Source organism: Toxorhynchites rutilus, chromosome 3 (genome assembly GCF_029784135.1).
Source record: "Toxorhynchites rutilus septentrionalis strain SRP chromosome 3, ASM2978413v1, whole genome shotgun sequence".
In the NCBI taxonomy this organism is placed as follows: Eukaryota; Metazoa; Arthropoda; class Insecta; order Diptera; family Culicidae; genus Toxorhynchites; species Toxorhynchites rutilus.
Window position 1 is genome coordinate 235,980,105 of NC_073746.1, and position 18,773 is coordinate 235,998,877.

Genomic DNA, 18,773 nt, shown 5'->3' on the forward strand with positions numbered 1-18,773 from the left:
GAGTCGATAAATATTGCAACACTTCAGATTGATCGACGAATCGACTACAGGTATCGTAATAAAACCAATTTTTAAAGTACTTCACCCAGGTAACCACCAAGCATTAGTATTAGCAGTAAATCAATTCTATACAATCATTCGAACTGCTTGCTGCTGTAAATAAGCAATTTTTATGCATAGCTGTTGCAAATCAGCATATACAATACTGGTTTAATACTTCTTGTCATTAAACAGCATTCTGACTGCACAATGGCCGTGAATAAGCATTTTGAATGTCCGAAAACATTCCGAGAGTAATGCTTCTCAAATGCCACGGAGATACTATTGTATGGCTTAAAAATTTTGGGTGTTCAAAATCAAGTATGGGGAAAGTGAAATCTGAATATGATCTCCACTATCCATTATATATATCTTTCTATGTTCGAACACCAACGCGCTAGTAGCATATATGCATTAGTAGTTACATCACTAATGGCATATAAGCAGTAATAAGGCACCTCCTCAAATTACACTTATAGTTCGTCGCATCATTTTCATTAGAAATTAGTTTAAATTCCATACCGAAAACAACATACTTTAAAGTATCAGTGAACCATGTTTGAAGATATATGCACTATCGGAAATCTTTTGTAAACCGATAGTATTGGCTATCCATGTTAAAGAAAAACTGTATTTATACCCGCTCCTGCTACTACACGCTTCCAACAACGAATAACTGAGATAAAAAATAAATAAATAATTAAGGATACATGAACACATTACTTTTTTTTTAATTAATATGAAAATAACATTTTGAGATCTTCTATTCCATCGATTCATGTCAATCTTTTATTAAATTAATTCAAACAATAAACTGAATCAAAGCTGAGAATCATTCAATAACAATTGAATTGAATCTTTTCATTACGCTTTCGCTTCTTTTCAGTTTCTTTTTCCTCAATATTAGATTTTGTGTTTCGTGATCCTGAATCCTGAAGTTTATGCTTACGCGCTGTTGGCTTCTTTGTGCCACCGATCTCTCCAAACCATTGCTTTGCATTTCTCAAGCATCGGTGCAAAAACTCCTGTCATTCAGCAAATGAAAAATCCGGATCCGAATGGTGAACAGTTTGAACAAATCGATCGCTTTCTCAAATTTGCAGAACGAAATCTTCCGTATAATTTGCTCATGGTCATCAGATTTGCGTCCTATTCCAGTCCATGAGCATTGAAGGAGAAAATTACGATCAAAAATATAATTCACAAATTGAAGACAAATACTGGGACCCTTTCCTCTATATCGCTGACGGCCGTGAAGCTGACAAATTGAAGCAACAACCGATTCTACAAATTCGTCGCCCTTGCATTTTTCATCCAAATCTTCCATTTTTTTAACATTCTTCACAGGCTCTAGGTTAATCTTACTAATAACCACTGGTTGTACTATGTGGTTGCACTGTCAAGAAGCAGTGGTACCCAAAGCATCTAATTTAGCATTTGCATGTGCCAATCGTGTCAAACATTTATTCAGTTTTCATTCCGAAATCAGATGTTCCTGGTCAGTATGTGTAGTTGCATCAGAGAACGTTTTCACGTTTTCATTTTGTAGAGCCTCGAACAACGCTGCTACAGAGCGCTTCTCCATGCCATTTCGTTTCTCCATTACGCCTGCAGAAATACGATTTATTTATATTTACATGCTAGAAAACTAGAATAGAAACATACCGGCTGAAAGTTATTCGCAGTGCAAAATAAACACGAAGAAATTAAATGATCCACCACCACAATACACGTAACGCACTCAGTATGCATCGAGACATTCTGCTCGTACCGCATACAGTGCGGCTACAGGCGATTATATATTTAATTCACCAATACCGTTATCTGTTCGATAATGTATAAAATCAACAATTCGTACAGTCTCCACGGTATGAAAACCAATGACGTACGTCTGTTTGAAAATTTCTCTTCTGCTCTTCTGATTCTGCTCTACATTATGCTTGCTTCTTGTATATTCAGATGAAGCATTCTGTGGTGAAAAAAAAATTCAACTCAATAGCAAATAAAAATCAGGCGAGCACAATATAGAGAACTTTCACTGACGGTCAACGACAAGCATCAACAAATCATGATTAAGATGGACTACTCATATAGAGATTTTTGGGATTTCAATAGCTTGCTTTAGAAACAGTTTTAAGCTGTTGAAACAAGTTTTTTGGCCAATAAGTAACCAGCATTACTCATACATCTTTTATCATTCGAATGAAGAGATTGACATACCACTTTGTTCAATCGACGAAAAGCTAACAACGCTTAAAACCATGCTACCCAAATGAAATTGTATATTAACACCCCAGTACAGATTTGATTATGATGTGATACAGAGGTACTCTTCGCCAGATGGCATGCAAATCGACGCGGTGCCCCCACCGAACAAAATTGCCCCATCCTGTGCGATATCTACCTTTCATTCTTCCTTAGAATCGAGAAGAACGGCTTCTGTCTGATAGCTGAAACAATACGACTTAAATCATGATGATGATGTATTGAGTTATAGAGTCTTTAAAATTCATCACTTAATTTACCTCTATCTCTGAAAAAAAGAAATTTGGAAAAGTGAACTAAACACCCGACCTTGAGACAGATCAATTCGAAAGCCTCGCTGCCGTCTGGTCGCTAGATGACTGATGAACTGTGAATACGGTAATTTGAAGTCGCGATTGGCTTGTTTATACTCAATGAATATAATACAGCGGAGCTTAGATTGCAATATTTTCTCTACCCAACTGTCCGAAGAAAGAATGCGCATTTGCATTAATTTCTACTAATACCACCTAATCTACTAATACCCCTTAACTTGACAACTATCTAATGTGTAATAATGTGTAATATGTCAACCTCCATTATTTTCATCTAATGTTTCTTAAATGATTTCTTAAGTTTTCATGTTTGTTACATATACACAATGGTAACGTGCCAGGCGGGCCAAACAAAAGAGCCCGGTGGGCCGTAGGTTGAGTAAAGGGTGTGTCACATCAAATTGCATCACGGAAAAAACGCTGTAGAAATTTAATTTTTAGGAATTATATCTTCAACTTTTGCGTATAATCAGATAAGAGTGTATAGATCACGTTGGCCATGCTTCACTGTCAATTTTTCGTAAATTTGGAAAAATGTCGTCGAACGAAAAAGAGCGTCGTGAATTAATCCTGCGCACTCATTTCGAGAATCCGGAGTTGTCACATCGGGACATCGGTAAGATGCTGGGAATCGTCCAATCCACGGTCAGCAGAGTACTAAAACGATACTTCGAGAACCTAACCATCGACCGGAAGGTGAAGAACGGCAAAAATGGATGCTCCGTCAGTGAAAAAGATCACAAGCGCGTAGTTAAGCAGTTTAGACGTGATCCGAGAAGTTCGGTCCGGGATGTCGCCAATAAGCTGAATTTGTCAAGTTCATTCGTCCAGCGGACCAAGCAGCGGGAGGGCCTGCGTACATACAAGGTTCAGAAGGCTCCTAACCGCGACGAAAGGCAAAACATGGTGGGGAAGACGCGAGCCCGGAAGCTGTACACCGAAATGCTGACGAAGCCGCATTGCCTGGTAATGGACGACGAAACCTACGTCAAAGCGGACTTTCGTCAGCTGTCGGGCCTGTTGTTCTTCTCCGCAGAGGACAAATTCAGCGTTCCGGAGGAGATTCGCAAGCAGAAACTATCCAAGTTTGCCAAAAAGTACATGGTGTGGCAAGCGATCTGCTCTTGCGGAAAGCGGAGCGCCCCCTTCGTGATGACCGGCACGGTAAACGAGCAGGTTTACTTTAAGGAGTGCCTACAGAAGCGCTTACTACCACTATTGAAGCAGCACGAGGGCCCGACCATCTTCTGGCCGGATTTCGCTTCGTGCCACTATTCAAAGGACGTGTTGGAGTGGTACGAAGCCAACGGGGTCACCTTCGTGCCAAAGGAAATGAACCCGCCCAACGCGCCGGAGCTTCGCCCAAAAGAGAAATATTGGGCGATTATGAAGCAGGCCCTCCGGAAGAACCCAAAAAATCGGAGGCGGACTTCAAGAGAAAATGGATTTCTGTTCAAAAAAAAAAAAAAAAAAAACTACAACCTGACGTTGTACAGAACCTTATGGACGGGGTAAAGAGGAAGGTGCGAGCATACGGGCTTGAGCTCGGAGTATGAATAAAAAGAAAATGCCAAAAGTTGTTTAATAGTTTTTATTTTACTGTCTAAAATTTTCAAAAGGATCGGTCTACTGGGCGAATTTCTACAGCGTTTTTTCCGTGATGCAATTTGATGTGACACACCCTTTATAGCTGATCTAGAGTGATGCTTGTTATACTTATGTCGCAAACGTTCTCTGGGACAAACCTTCACTAAAATACCTCGATCAAATGCACTGTCGATGACAAAACAGCTGAAGAGCAAAGAATCATTCGTGCTTCAGACTCATTATTCTGCGAACTTCCATTCATGAATGACCAGAATCGTTTGGGATCATTGTGTTCATCTGTACATAGCATAAGTGAAGGTATCCCGTCTTATATTTTGTAATCATTTTGAATTGGCTTTCCAGGGCATCCATTATAAATTTCATAACGTTAATAACACATATTCGAATGACATCGGGTTGTGTCATGCTTGTATCTTCGCGCATAATAGAAAAAAAGAAAACATTAATTTCTTTTCTGCAGGAATTTATTTAAGTTAAGAAAAAGAAATACAGGGTGACAGATTTTATGTGATACTGAGTCAGCACGAACTCGATTATATACAATATTCTATTTCTTTTTATTGTATATAATCGAGTCCAAACAATTTTTTTTTATTTGGTTTTTATACATATATTTTCGTTTTTTTATTACAATAGAAGAATTTTGTTTTTGACTCATCCCCTTAAAGTCATAAAATACATTTTTCGTATAAAAAATCCGAATTCTTTCAGGAGGTGATAGACGATCATATTTGATGATAACAATGACAGAGTTATTGAACTTTTTCTCTGTTTCCGGCCCAGTTTGCCTTAAACTGGCTCTTATTCAAAAATTACGCTACGTAGGAAAATCCACTTGATTTCACTTGAAAGATGACAAAATTTTATATAGAAAATAGAAAAACTATATAGAAAAGCTTCAAAGTTTGTGATTAATAAGGTGTTGATCTTAATTTTATCCAAAAAATACATAATAAACTGGAATGTCTCTATCAACCAAATTAAAGCCTTCTAACCTCCCTCTAACTTGTTGCGTGAAAACACCCTAAATTGGATGAACCAAGATCATTTACCTTATTTCATATGGAGTATCTCGTAGGTTTATGTTAGTACCAAAAGGTACTAGAGCTTCGATACCCTGAACACCATTCGATACCCATTCTGACTCTCATTTCGATATCGGAAGTGAGTGTCAGAATGGGAAACTATTGTTTTCTCAGGAATAACGTATTTAAATTAGTCCATTTTTTAAATGCAAAAGAAAATTCGATGGAACAAATTTTCCTTAAATCCTACAAAAAGCCTTCTAAAAATGCTTCGACATCATCGATGCTTCGTTCGCCGGATATAGCCGATCCAGCATTTTGAATATCCTCTTTCCTCCTTTTGAAGAAAGGCAAGACCTTCTGGTTTCGGCCTCATCAGTGGTTGTTCTTGTTATGTTGAATTATAGAGACTTTGAACTGTATAACAGTCATTCATCTCTCTACACCCTACAACCCGAATATCACTATGTGTTGCGCAACACTTGTAGGTAATCAGTAATAAGGTAAACAGGCCCCTTTTTTGATTACCCTGATACCTGATACCAGGGTATCCACAAGCAAGCCAGTCGGCTTTCTTGTTCCTTGGAATTTTGTGTGACCTGAAACCCAACATAGGGTCGTGTTATTACCTCTCATCTGCGATGAACATTTTTTAAAATGAATATTTTTATGCGGAACCGTTAGTCAAGGCCTGACGATATACACTACGAAAGGCATACGGTACCCATGAATGAAGTTTGATTAAATTTGTAACGGTGTTCTCTGGAGAATGGCGCTCGAGAAATGTAGCGCGCAATTTTAATTTTTATTGTTTCAAAAATTCAGTTCATATCGAACTTTGCGTTGAAACGGATTCGGAAGAGGAAGGCCTAGATATGGAGAACTGGCTGACAGAGGGTTCAATGAAAAACGTTTAGATATCCAATGAAAATTTATTACATAATTTCGATCATTCGAAAATGATCTCACCTGCTATATCCTCGCGTTGTAAGTTTTTTGTCTTATATTTATTCGTTGCACTGGAGATTTTCCGTGTAGAATTCATCTTTTTCGCCATAATTTTCCCAGACATAATTATATTTCCTCCAGTTGTTGCAAGTCGGACTCAATGCGTCTCCAAGGAAGTGGCAACCGAATGAAACCGTGTGCCGCGAGAATCAACATCAGATTATGTATTCATAATTCACAGCCACATTAAGCCTGGGCTTTCACAGCTGCGCCACTCGGAATTGCATAGCATTGCGAAAAAAAAGCAAGCAGAAGAAGAAACGGAAGATGAATTTTCGCTCCATGCCACCAGCCGGGCGAGCGTATGCTTCTAGGGTTGTAATATGATCCGATGTGCTTTTTAACAAATTATGCTGCTGCGAAACTCGAGATGATATCTTTTCTCGCCTTTTCGGTTTATTTCTCGTAATATTTGTTTCTTTTTTTCCTTCGCAGAACCTTTTTTCGCGTGCGCTGGTTTTTTTACTCGCTCGGTTGTCTGATTCTGGCATTCGAAGAAACTGTGTGCATCTTTTTTCAAGTGTAATGGCATCTGAATACCACCCCCCTCTTGTAACCCGTGATGAGAAGATAGAGGAGAATACGCACTGATGACCCGGAGGAAAATGAGTTCATGCCACCCAGTGTGTGGCGTGATGCGTAATTTGTCTTTCACTAGGTGCGATCGGTTGCTGGGATAGTCATGTTTAACAACGGAAAAACATTGTTTGTGTCCATCTGGGACACAGTGGGAAGTAGTTTCGTATGTTGATGTGACTCAAAAAGTCCGAGTTGGATTTCGCAAAAAATGAACTGCGAGTCTCGCATAATTACCTCTTTTCGATAAACACACAAATGGTGGTGATTACTGTACAAAACGCCACAAAACATCATTTCACTTGCCCATAAGCCAAATTCATAAATAATATCCCATAAACATTTATTTGCTCTCCGTTTCCAGAGAATTCCGATTCATCAACCGCAGCCACCTCTCCGGTCCGGCAATACGGATGAATGCACTTGTTGAATTACACCCTCAAAGAGGAGTCCGGGGCGAATCGCTGCCCGCTTTCGTCCCGGAACACGTGGTCACCTTTGCGCGCAGCCCAAAGTGAAGTATCTCCTCGCCGATGATTGATGTCCGATCCGCACACTTTGCGGGGTGATGAATGGGCCATAATATCAGTCCCCTCCCGAAAGCCCATTCAACGACCGGAGACGAGATCGTAGCATATCGCATAATGTTACGTTATGCGAAAGATAAATTTTTGATAATATTTCGCCGCTGCCTCACAGTGCCCATCCGTCTCGGATCCCTGCTCGGACCAGAGCAACAAGTAGAACTTGTTCCTCCGACGAAACAGCGTTTATTATTTTTGTGAGTAATGTTATAGCGTTACAATAATTTGCGATGATATTTTAATAATATGTGTAGCGAAGGCGACCGGCTGAGCCGTTTTTTTCAGTATTCTTGATCCCATATGAACGGCCGGTGGTGCGATATGGTTGATCTGGAACGCTTTGGGTCGCTCTTTCGCAGTTGAAAAAAGCGCAATTTATTTATCTCTTAACTTCTCACCGTATTCCATAAGTGCCGTTCGGAATCGTCGTCATCATCAGCCAAATGGTCAGGCGGCTGCAATGTGGGTGTGGAAAATATTTTGCTAGCGAACGGGTTCTCCAAACTTGTTCCAAGAGCGCGCACCGAGCAAATTACAATTTTCGAGTCCAGCAATGTCTCATTTTATTTTGGTTTTGACCAACGGTCATTCAACCGAGACCACATTGTTGCACTAATAATTCTCGTCGCAGCTGGAAGTAACGCTCTGGACATGGGATGGAGGTTCTATTCTAAATTGTTGTTATGTTCTCACGTATCACTCAATAAATTTCTGGTCAAATACAGATTGAGCTAGGGTACACTATACATTTCCGTGATTGACCCAAACCAGTTAAATTGTACAAAGAACACACTGAATGATAATCCATTCTCGTTAGTTAGGTTTCGATGATTGACACTTCAAATATTCAATAATGACGTCTGCCATGTCCTTAGGGCCTCCAGAGAATGGGAAGGAATGTTTTTGGTACATTTGCGACCAAAGAGGTCGCTCATACAGGGGAACTTCTCAGTTAAATAATTATTGTTAGTGACGAAAAGGTACGGATCGGGATAAAGAATAAACTGAACCATACTTCTTTCATCTATTGAACATATCAACACGCGGTGGCGGAACATATCCTTAGGAAATTGAGAACACTTTTGCTGGCGCTCTATTATCTGTCGTATATAATTACACGCAACAGCGACATATATCTTCGGGAAACCAAGAAACAAGACAAGTACCAAGAAACAAGTATCAAGAAACAAGAACCAAGAGCCAAGAACAAGTACCAAGAACCAAGAACCACGAACCACGAACCAAGAACCAAGAACCAAGAACCAAGAACCAAGAACCAAGAACCAAGAACCAAGAACCAAGAACCAAGAACCAAGAACCAAGAACCAAGAACCAAGAACCAAGAACCAAGAACAAGATTTGATTTTTTTGGTGAAAGAAACGTCTTGAAAGAAGTTGTTGTCCCAGTTTTTAAGGACGAGGATTTCCGCAATGAAGATATAATGAGTTACCCAAGGCAACCTTGTATTTTAGGTACCTTCACTTCAATAAAATTTTGAATCAAACAAGAAAATATTTGTACATTCATTTCGCTAAATTCATTTATTTGTCACAGATTTTACTCACGCTATACTATTGTTAATTTGTGTGACTATTGGACGTATTTGATGTTTTTCTTGAATTTTGACGCCGATTGAATCAACGCAGCATCTTGAGAATGCATCTCAACGTGTAGATTTTCAAATGTATTCCACATGTTTGAGCCGTGGTTCTCTTCAAAATAGGTAAATAATTAATTCATTGTTATATCGGCAGTCATTTACAATTCTGCTAATGATATAAGAGCAGTTGTTATAATAATTAAGATTATGGTTTAACAGCAGTTGTGGGCTTAGTAGAGGCAATCATTAGCGTTGTCACTACTGCAAGTGTCAAAGCCATTTATTACTGTCCAAAATGCTCCATTTTCGTGACGAGAGACAACACGCTAAAGACCGGCAGCAGCCGCTATATCTCGCGGTTGGGCGTCCGTGCGAGTTCCACCGAAAGCTCGTACACTCGGTCGCCGTGAGTAATGGATATGATTAGGCACAGTAATAGGGCTTAGTGTAAATATTGACTTTAAACGGTCTTGTTTTGGCACGTGCCTTGGGACTGATCCGGTCCACTGTTGTCGCAAAGTTGGAACAGATGGTGTGGTTTTTTTTTATCTATATGAAGGCAAGCAGTGATATAATCTAGGTCGCGGACCCCTGCCGGGAAATATAACATAAGTAGGACAAAAATCGATTCTGTATTCTATCCTAGAATCTCTCAACTGTGGCTTGTCATTTGCGTGCGCTGAGAAGGCTCTAGCGATGACTCAGCTTTGTGCTCGCATGTGCCTATTTGCCAAGTTTAAAACCCTGCCAATCGATCAATTTCGCAGCTCATCGTGCGTTATTTTCCACTTTTGATACTTTTATTGAACATTAGCCGCGAGGGAACGTTGGTATTAATATTTCCAATTATTCTTGGGCTCATTTCTGGCTAAATGGCTTTGTCAACAAGCAAAATATGCATTATTGGTCAGATGCGAACCCACATGTGCTTCCAGAGACACCATGATGATGATGGTTTGAATGATAGAGGCATCGGCAACATACTGTTTGGTGTAGTTTTCATGCCGAATATGTGATTGGGCCGCATTTCTTCGTCGATGAGAATGACCGTCATGTTACCGTCTATGGAGAGCGCTATCGCGACATGTTGGAAGACTATTTTTGAACACAATTTGAAGATCCTAACATCAATGATGTGCTGTTTCAGCAAGACGATGACTTGCCACAAAGCGCACGTAAGAATGGTTTTTTTTTGAATAATAAGTTTGGTGAACGTATTATTTCGAGAAATCCTGTTGATTGGCCTCCTCGTTTATGCGATTTGGCGTCATTGGATTACTTTTATGGGGCTATGTCAAGTCACTGGTCTATGGCAACCAGCCAGCAAATTTAGAAGAGCTCAAAGACAACATCCAACGCGGAATTCGAAACATTCCGGTCGAAATGTGTGGTCGAGTAGGGGAAAATTGTATCCAACGGATCGATGGCTGTAAACGGACCCGTTGTGGTCATATGACCGAAATCGATTTAGTCCTGAAGAGGGCCGGTTAGTTAGGGTTTGACCATTCGACGAAGAGTATCGTATTTCGGTCTGGCAAGACACAAATAGCTGACCCTTGTTTCCGTTTCTGTTTTTATTCTTTAGAAAGGCTTTAAACTTCATCAGTTCATGCGCCCCTAGTCCTGGAAAGGGCCCTTTTGGAAAAAAACATAATCCTAATCTCTCTCCATGTCTCGATAAAGACAATTCATTTCCCACTCGACACTCATCAGCAAACTGTGTTCATTCTATAAACATTAAACAGGAAGTGTGAAGTGACTGACCCTCGTTGCTAGACCATGCCTTTTAGGCAGTTTGACTGGCTAATGACTCACAAAGGGTGGAGCTTGCGATAAAGTTCTAGCATCTTTGCAGGGACTGAACAATGAGCGATTTTCACCAATGTATGCGATATCTCTCAAATAACACGTTGAGCCCCGCGTCAATCCCTAGGGGCCGACGTTGAGCTTTTTGGTGGGTAAGTGCTGACTTACTGGGACTGACAGTTACAAAATAGTAAAATCAAACTATATACGGTTTGTTTTTGGATCTTCTACAAAATGTGACTACTTTCTAGTCGAATTGCTAACTATTTTTTATTCATACAATAAGTATCTTTGGGAACTGGGACCGAAACTGATATTGTACAAACGCTCCAGATGTGCGCTGAATGGAATGCGCAGTAAGAAAAAAATGGGGCTTAACGTGTTAAGTGGAAGAGCCGCCGTCGCTTGATTGTATCATTAGTCATGATGATGATGGTTTGACGGATAGAGGCTTCGAATCGCCATCTTGGAAAATTAAATCTAGAGGCGAATGAACTCTCCGAGTTTGGAGTCTCTAACATCAACAAAAACAATAGCATGCCGGCCTTCAGTAACATGTTTTAAGTGTGCCACTCATTAGCAGAAAATCAAACAACAAACTTATATTCCATTGCACAGTTCCATACTGTTATTTCGACAGAGTGCAGATGCACTAAATGTGAGAGCAGATGTTGCTTTTGCGAACCAACCAATCAGAATCCGGGATTATGAACGAGATAATGATTTAGATTTTTCGATTGTTTGATAGCTAGTTTCATAAAAAAATCGATTTGCGCGAAAATCTCATCCGTCCATCATGAATTGGACATTTTCCTCGATGCGCTCGATTTTCGTTTTTCAATTTTTACCCTACGTGCCCTACGTCAAAATTCATAGGAGAAGATGTATTGTGGCCACGCATCCCAACGATTCTGATATATCTACCATTTTTATTCATTTTCAAACTGTTTGCAGGTGCAGTTTTCCATAAGCCTTGCAATGTCACACGATTTGTTTCCAACAAGTATGTTTTTTCCAATCCATTATTCAAAATCTTCGTTTGAATAGAAGTGCTCAATTGCGTCTTGTCATGGGAATTTATTTTTCTATGATACTCTCCAGAACACATTTTTAATAATATTTTTTTATTATTTTTTATATTAAAAATGGCATCTTTAGCGACCGCTTCTGTTGAGATTTTAGCTTCTGTTTCAATTGAACAATGTTTTTTGAATGACAACTGAGTAAGTTGAAGTCCTTGTCAATGAAATTCACTTCGTTGTTACGATACCATATGGCCATAACTTCACAGAATTTTCATGTACGGTAGAAAACGCTTTTTCAGGCACTTTTGCATGCACGCCTTGGAGTCCCAAGTACCGTTTGTAATGTATATTCCATTACTTGCATATGTACTTTACTTCTCAGATCAGCAATTTTATAGCAAATTTGTCAGCAAAAACGAGTCTCAACTTGCTTGAGACATCTCCTGGAGTTCTTTGATCGAGGCTCTTTTAGACCTTCGAGCCTTTAAGTTGCTCGCAATCAATCTTTAACCTTCCTATACTCGCGTATAGGTCTGACAGACCGAGAATACATGAGGCGCTGAATTAAAATTTGAACGCTCAGGTCGGCCAGGAGGAGGAATTCAGACCGGTAATTGGTAGGTTCAGCGCCCATCAGCGAACCAACGAAAACGGCCTAAGACTTATCGACTTCGCTGCCTCCAAGAACATGGCCATACGTAGCACCTTCTTCCAGCACAGCCTCCAATACCGTTACACCTGGAGATCACCACAGCAAACAGAAACACAAATTGACCACGTTTTGATCGACGGTCGGCACTTCTCGGATATCATCGACGTCAGAACCTATCGTGGCGCTAACATCGATTCAGACCACTACCTGGTGATGGTCAAACTGCGTTCTAAACTGTCAGTCGTCAATAACATAAGACACCAGCGCTCACTACGGTACCACCTACGACGACTACAGCAGCCGAACGTTGCTGCAATATATTCGCAGCGTCTTGAAGCTGCGTTACCGGGGGTAAACGAACTGGATGCTGTTCCCCTCGATGAATGCTGGAACTCCTTAAAATCAGCAATTAGCAGCACAGCAGAGACCGTCATCGGGTATGAACAACGAGGACAACGGAACGAATGGTTTGACGACGAGTGCCGAGCGCTCCTGAACGAGAAGGATGCAGCACGTGCAGCCATGCTGCAACGAGCGACTTGACAAAACGTGGAACGATACAGACTGAAACGAAGGCAGCAAACACATCTTTTTCGGGAAAAAAAGCGCCGCCTGGAAGAGAAAGAGTGTGAGGAGATGGAGCTGCTTTATCGTTCACGAGAATCGCGGAAGTTCTTCAAGAAACTAAACGCCTCGCACAAAGGCTTTGTGCCGCGGGCCGAAATGTGCAGAAACAAGGAAGGAGGCATCTTGACGAACGAACGCGAGGTGATCGAAAGGTGGAGGCAGCACTACGATGAACACCTGAACAGCGCGCAGACAGGAGACCTAGACGGCGTTGAGGAGGACTACACCGGTGCAATGAACAACGACGACGTACCACCCCCGACGATGGGTGAAGTTAAGGAGGCCATTAATCAGCTCAAATACCACAGAGTAGCTGGTAAGGATGGCCTCGTAGCGGAGCTCTTCAAGGGAGGGCCGAGAAAACTTGTAGAGTGTATGCACCGGTTGATAGTCAGGATCTGGGACACAGAACAGCTACCGGAGGAGTGGATGGACGGGGTAATCTGCCCCATCTATAAAAAAGGCGACAAGTTGGATTGTGGGAACTATCGTGCCATCACAATCCTGAATGGTGCCTACAAAATTTTGTCTCAGATCCTCTTCCACCGCCTATCGCCAATAGTAAGTAGATTTGTGGGAAGTTATCAGGCCGGATTCATGCCCGGTTGCTCGACGACGGACCAGATTTTTACACTGCGGCAGATCCTCCAAAAGTGCCGCGAGTATCAGGTCCCTACACACCACATCTTCGTCGACTTCAAGGCCGCATATGATACAATCGACCGACGACAGCTATGGAGGATCATGGACGAACACGGCTTTCCCCGTAAGCTGTACCATGTACAAATCCCTAATTCGACCGGTTGTTCTCTATGGGCACGAAGCATGGACGATGCTTGAAGAGGACTTACAAGCGCTTGGAGTTTTCGAACGCCGAGTGCTCAGAACAATATACGGTGGTGTACAGGAAAGCGGGGTATGAAGAAGGAAAATGAACCAAGAACTGGCGCAACTCTACGGCGAACCCAGTATTCAGAAAGTCGCCAAGGCTGGACGAGTGCGATGGGCAGGGCATGTTGCAAGATTGCCGGACAGCAGCCCTGCAAAGATGGTGTTCGCACCGAATCCGGTAGGAACAAGAAGGAGAAGAGCCCAGCGAGCGAGGTGGTTGGACCAGGTGGAGCAGGACTTGGCAAGAATCGGTGCAGCCGGAAGTTGGAGAACTGCAGCCATGGATCGGGATTATTGGCGAAAAATTGTGAAGAAGATCTAATCTCTCAATGGGATGTAGTATCATTATAAATAAAAAATAAATAAAGAAAACGCTTTTTCAGGCACTTTTGCATGCACGGCTTCGAGTCCCAAGTACCGTTTGTAATGTATATTCCATTACTTGCATCTGTACTTTACTTCCCAGATCAGCAATTTTATAACAAATTTGTCAGCAAAAACGAGTCTCAACTTGCTTGAGACATCTCCTGGAGTTCTTTGATCGAGACTCTTTTAGACCTTCGAGCCTTTAAGTTGCTCGAAATCAATCTTTAACCTTCCTATACTCGCGTATAGGTCTGACAGACCGAGAATACATGAGGCGCTGAATTAAATTTAATAGGCATTTAAGTGAATAAAGTTAAAGAAAAAATATTTTCTTGAGTTTTTTCATTCAATTTTATTTTTTTTCTTTAAATAAATACTGATAACGCCTGGAAATACACAATATTACAGAGACACGCACAGTCTGGGAGTATATGAGTCACGATTTTGCGCGCGAGTACAGGAGAGTTAAGGACGTTTCGATTTTCATGGTTGAGCATTTTCGGTACTTCGTTAGGTTCGTATTGTACAAATTTCGACCGTGTGTTTTGGCCACTTGATTCTGCTTCGGCATCTGATTTGGTGTAGGATAAACTGACCAGACGTCCCGCGTTACGCGCATTTCAACAAAATGTCCCGCGTAAGATTCCGTCCCGCGAAACGTCCCGCATTTGGCAAAAGAATCGAAAATGTCCCGCGATATCAATATATTTCAATATCACAATTTGATCATGTTGATTTTCTTAAATGGATGAACCTCAAAAAAACTTTTATTTGGCAGACTGTTCAAGAGCGCTTCTAATGCATCCAAAGATTAATACGTTGAGCTGGTTTCATCGCACCGACATTAGGCTTTTTGTTTAGAGAGTGTCATCTTGAAAATGATTTTTATAAAAGTCCCCTATTGATCCGCAGGGACCAACGTGAGTCAGACAAAAAAATTATCTTTAGTCCCCTACCTCGGTCAGGGCTTAACGTTTTAAATAAGCCGGAAGAACTAGTGTATACTCGACAGGAGGAGGAGGAGTTGTTTGATGAAGTATCGTAAATGAAGCACTGGGCGGTCTTACGGAAGTTGGCCGGAACCTGAACCATGGCCGATGATGTACATCGGCGTGTTATTTAACTTTTCGTGGCTTTGGTGGTCGTCTGTCTTTCTATTTTGACCATTCGCCCAAAAGTTCTCTATCGGGCGCAGCTGGGGAATCTTGGGAAGGTTGGTAGTCTTCGCGATAATGTTTATCTCCAGCCGATCCATCCTCCAGTGATCTTTTGGCATAATGGGTTGATCCCAGGTTCGGCATAAAGACCACATCACCTTCCCGACTCCGGCAAGCACTTCGTATTATATATCTCCCCGTTCACGATATGACTCGAAAGAAAAGCGGCCTTCACGTCTGTCAGAGAAGGACCTTCTTCGAGAACATGATGTGAATGATATATTCGACGTCATCGCTTACCTGGGGAACGTAAAGTACCCGGTCCCCTGCCATTCGTTGAATTCTAGTATCAAGTACGTCTCGTCTTTCATTATGAGTACGAAAAGAAGTTTTTCACTTCTTTCGCCGAAAAGAAGTTTTTCACCAGCACTCCTTCTGGGCGATTGCCTACTGCTCAGATACGGCCGGTCTCGTCTGACGCTTCCGCATAAAAATGGTTGCTTCGATATCCCGGCTTAAGGAGGGGCAAAGATATTGTAAATACCAGATCGGCTATATCTGGCGGACACAAAGTGCCTCAGGATGTCCAACTCCTGGGGTGGAGCTTGCAGTATGGAAAAATCATCAAGTTGCTTGACAGTGCTGCTGCTGTGACTCAACATCATTGAATCATTTTTGTTGCAGAGTTAATACACGTAAGATTTAAAGAAAATTTGTTCCTATAAATTATCTTTCATCACCATCCAAAATTATTCCTTTTTTTTAATGCATACGTTAACACTAAAATCGATGAAAAATGAATTGGAATTTTCGAGCATTCCATTCGGTAAGTTGACGAAAATTGTAGAATTTGAATCGTGCTTGCCAGGCGTAAATGCTCTCATTGAGCGAGTGATTTTCGGGCGTAAACAAAATCTGAACCACCCAAAAATCACAACTGAGTGCCGATACTCAGAAAGAAATAATACTGAACTATGAAATAATACTGGCCAGACTATGGTTTATGTTCACATAACGTATATACATAACGTTTTGTTTTTGTGTCCCGCGTTAGACCTCTGACCATCTGGTCACTTTAGTGTAGGACCACCTATCGGCTGTCGGTTTAATTCCACTCTTTCTCTATTTCTCTGGAAGTGATCTGCAAACCTTTATCTTAGAGAAAAAATATTAATTCGTCCCGCCCAAAATTTATTTTTATATATGCATTCTTTCGAACATTCGGATTTTATTACTAAGCAAACGTTTGTGGGTTCAATCGCAGAACTCTTCGTTGATTGATCTTCTTATTGGCCCTTCACAATTTCCTTTTACTAGGTATAAATTTTCTAGTACTTTACCAAAACGTGAAAATAACCGAAAGGTGGAGGATGAACACCTGAATGGCATACAGGCAGAGGACCAAGATGACGATGGAAGCGATTACGTTGGTGCAGTAAATAATGAAGATGTACCATCCCCAACGATAGGTGAAGTTAGGAATACCATCAAACAGCTTAAGAACAACAAATCAACTGGCAAAGATGGCATCAGAGCGATACTTATCAAGATGGGCTCGGAAAAGTTGGTTAGTTATCTGCATCGTCTGATTGTCAGAATTTGGGAAACAGAACAGCAACCGCAGGAGTGGAAAGATGGGGTTATTTGCCCTATCTTCTAGAAAGAGGACAAACTAGACTGTGAAAACTTTCTTGCAATCACCGTCCTGAATGCCGCCTACAAAGTGCTTTCCCAAATCATCTTCTGTCGTCTATCGCCACTGACAAACAGATTCGTGGGAGCTTATCAGGCAAGCTTTATCGAAGGTTGGTCTACTACTGACCAAATCTTCACCTTGCGGCAGATCCTCCAGAAATTCCGTGAGTACAGAGTCCCTACGCACCATTTATTCATCGACTTTAAAGCCGCATACGATTCAATAACACGAAAAGAGCTATGGAGAAACATGGACGAAAACGGCTTTCCCGTGAAGCTGACAAGACTGATTAAGGCTACGATGGATGGAATACAGTGCTGTGTGCGAATATCGAGTGGATTACCTGATTCATTCGAGTCCCGCAGGGGGCTTCGACAAGGTGATGGTCTCTCTTGCCTGCTATTTAACATTGCGCTAAAGGGTGTTATGAGACGAGCGGCGTTTAACTTGCGTGTTGCGATTTTCTATAGATCCAGTCAATTCATCTACTTCGCTGATGACGCAGACATTGTCGGCAGAACATTTGAAACGGTAGCTGAACATTACACCAGGCTTAAGCACGAAGCAGAGAGGATTGGACTGAAAATCAATGCGTCTAAAACCAAACACATGCTGGCTTTCGGATCCGAGCACGACAGGACCCGATTAGGTAGAAGTATAATGATCGACGGCGATGAGTTCGAGGTAGTAGACCAATTTGTCTACCTTGGCTCAATGGTAACGTCTGGCAACGGGAGGCGATCTGGCGTAGTGGTAACATCCATACCTCTCACGCAGAGATCACGAGTTCAATTCTCACTCCCGAGATTCTTTCAAAAATGGAAGTAAAAGTGACGAACCAGCCGAAATGTGTTGAAAATCACTATAATAGAGAAAAAAAAAGTCTGACAATGACACCAGCCGCGAGTTTCGGAAGTCTTACCTACTATGGTCTCCACAAACACTTAAGGTCAAACAGACTTATCAGTCGTGCGAAATGTTCCCTGTACAAAACGCTCACAAGACCGGTTGTCCTCTACGGGCACGAAACTTGGACAATGCTCGAACAGGACCTGCGAGCACTCGGAGTCTTTGAACGGCGGGTGTTAAGAACCATCTTCGGCGGTGTACAGGAGGACGGCGTATGGCGGCGAAGAAGAGCTCACGCAACTCACCGGCGAACCCAGTATCCAGAAAGTGATCAAAGCTGGAAGGATACGCTAGGCAGGACATGTTGCAAGAATGTCGGACAACTATCCTGCAAAAATGGTGTTCATCGCGAATCCGGCTGGTACGAGACGAAGAGGAGCACAACAAGCAAGGTGGTTAGACCAAGTGGAGCATGACATGCTGAGCACGGGATGCCCGCGGAATTGAAGAGAGAGATACCCACGAACCGAGTTAATTTGAGAATAATTGTGAATCAGGCCATGTTGTAAAGACGTTGAACCAAAATAAATAAATAAATAAACTTTACCAAAATACGTCATCATTATAATATAAATTTATTTTCAGTCACAATTTTCGCTCAAGATCCTTAATTCAGTTGCAAAT

The 18,773-nt window shown here is 41.5% G+C and overlaps 1 protein-coding gene across 1 annotated transcript; it reads left to right on the forward strand.

Moving 5' to 3' along the window:
• The first annotated feature begins 2,944 nt into the window (after positions 1-2,944).
• LOC129774044 (uncharacterized) lies at positions 2,945-17,204 on the forward strand. Its single transcript, XM_055777742.1, has 2 exons — positions 2,945-2,988; positions 16,862-17,204. The coding sequence occupies exons 1-2, from the start codon at positions 2,945-2,947 to the stop codon at positions 17,202-17,204; spliced, it is 387 nt and encodes a 128-aa protein (XP_055633717.1).
• Positions 17,205-18,773: the final 1,569 nt, after the last annotated feature.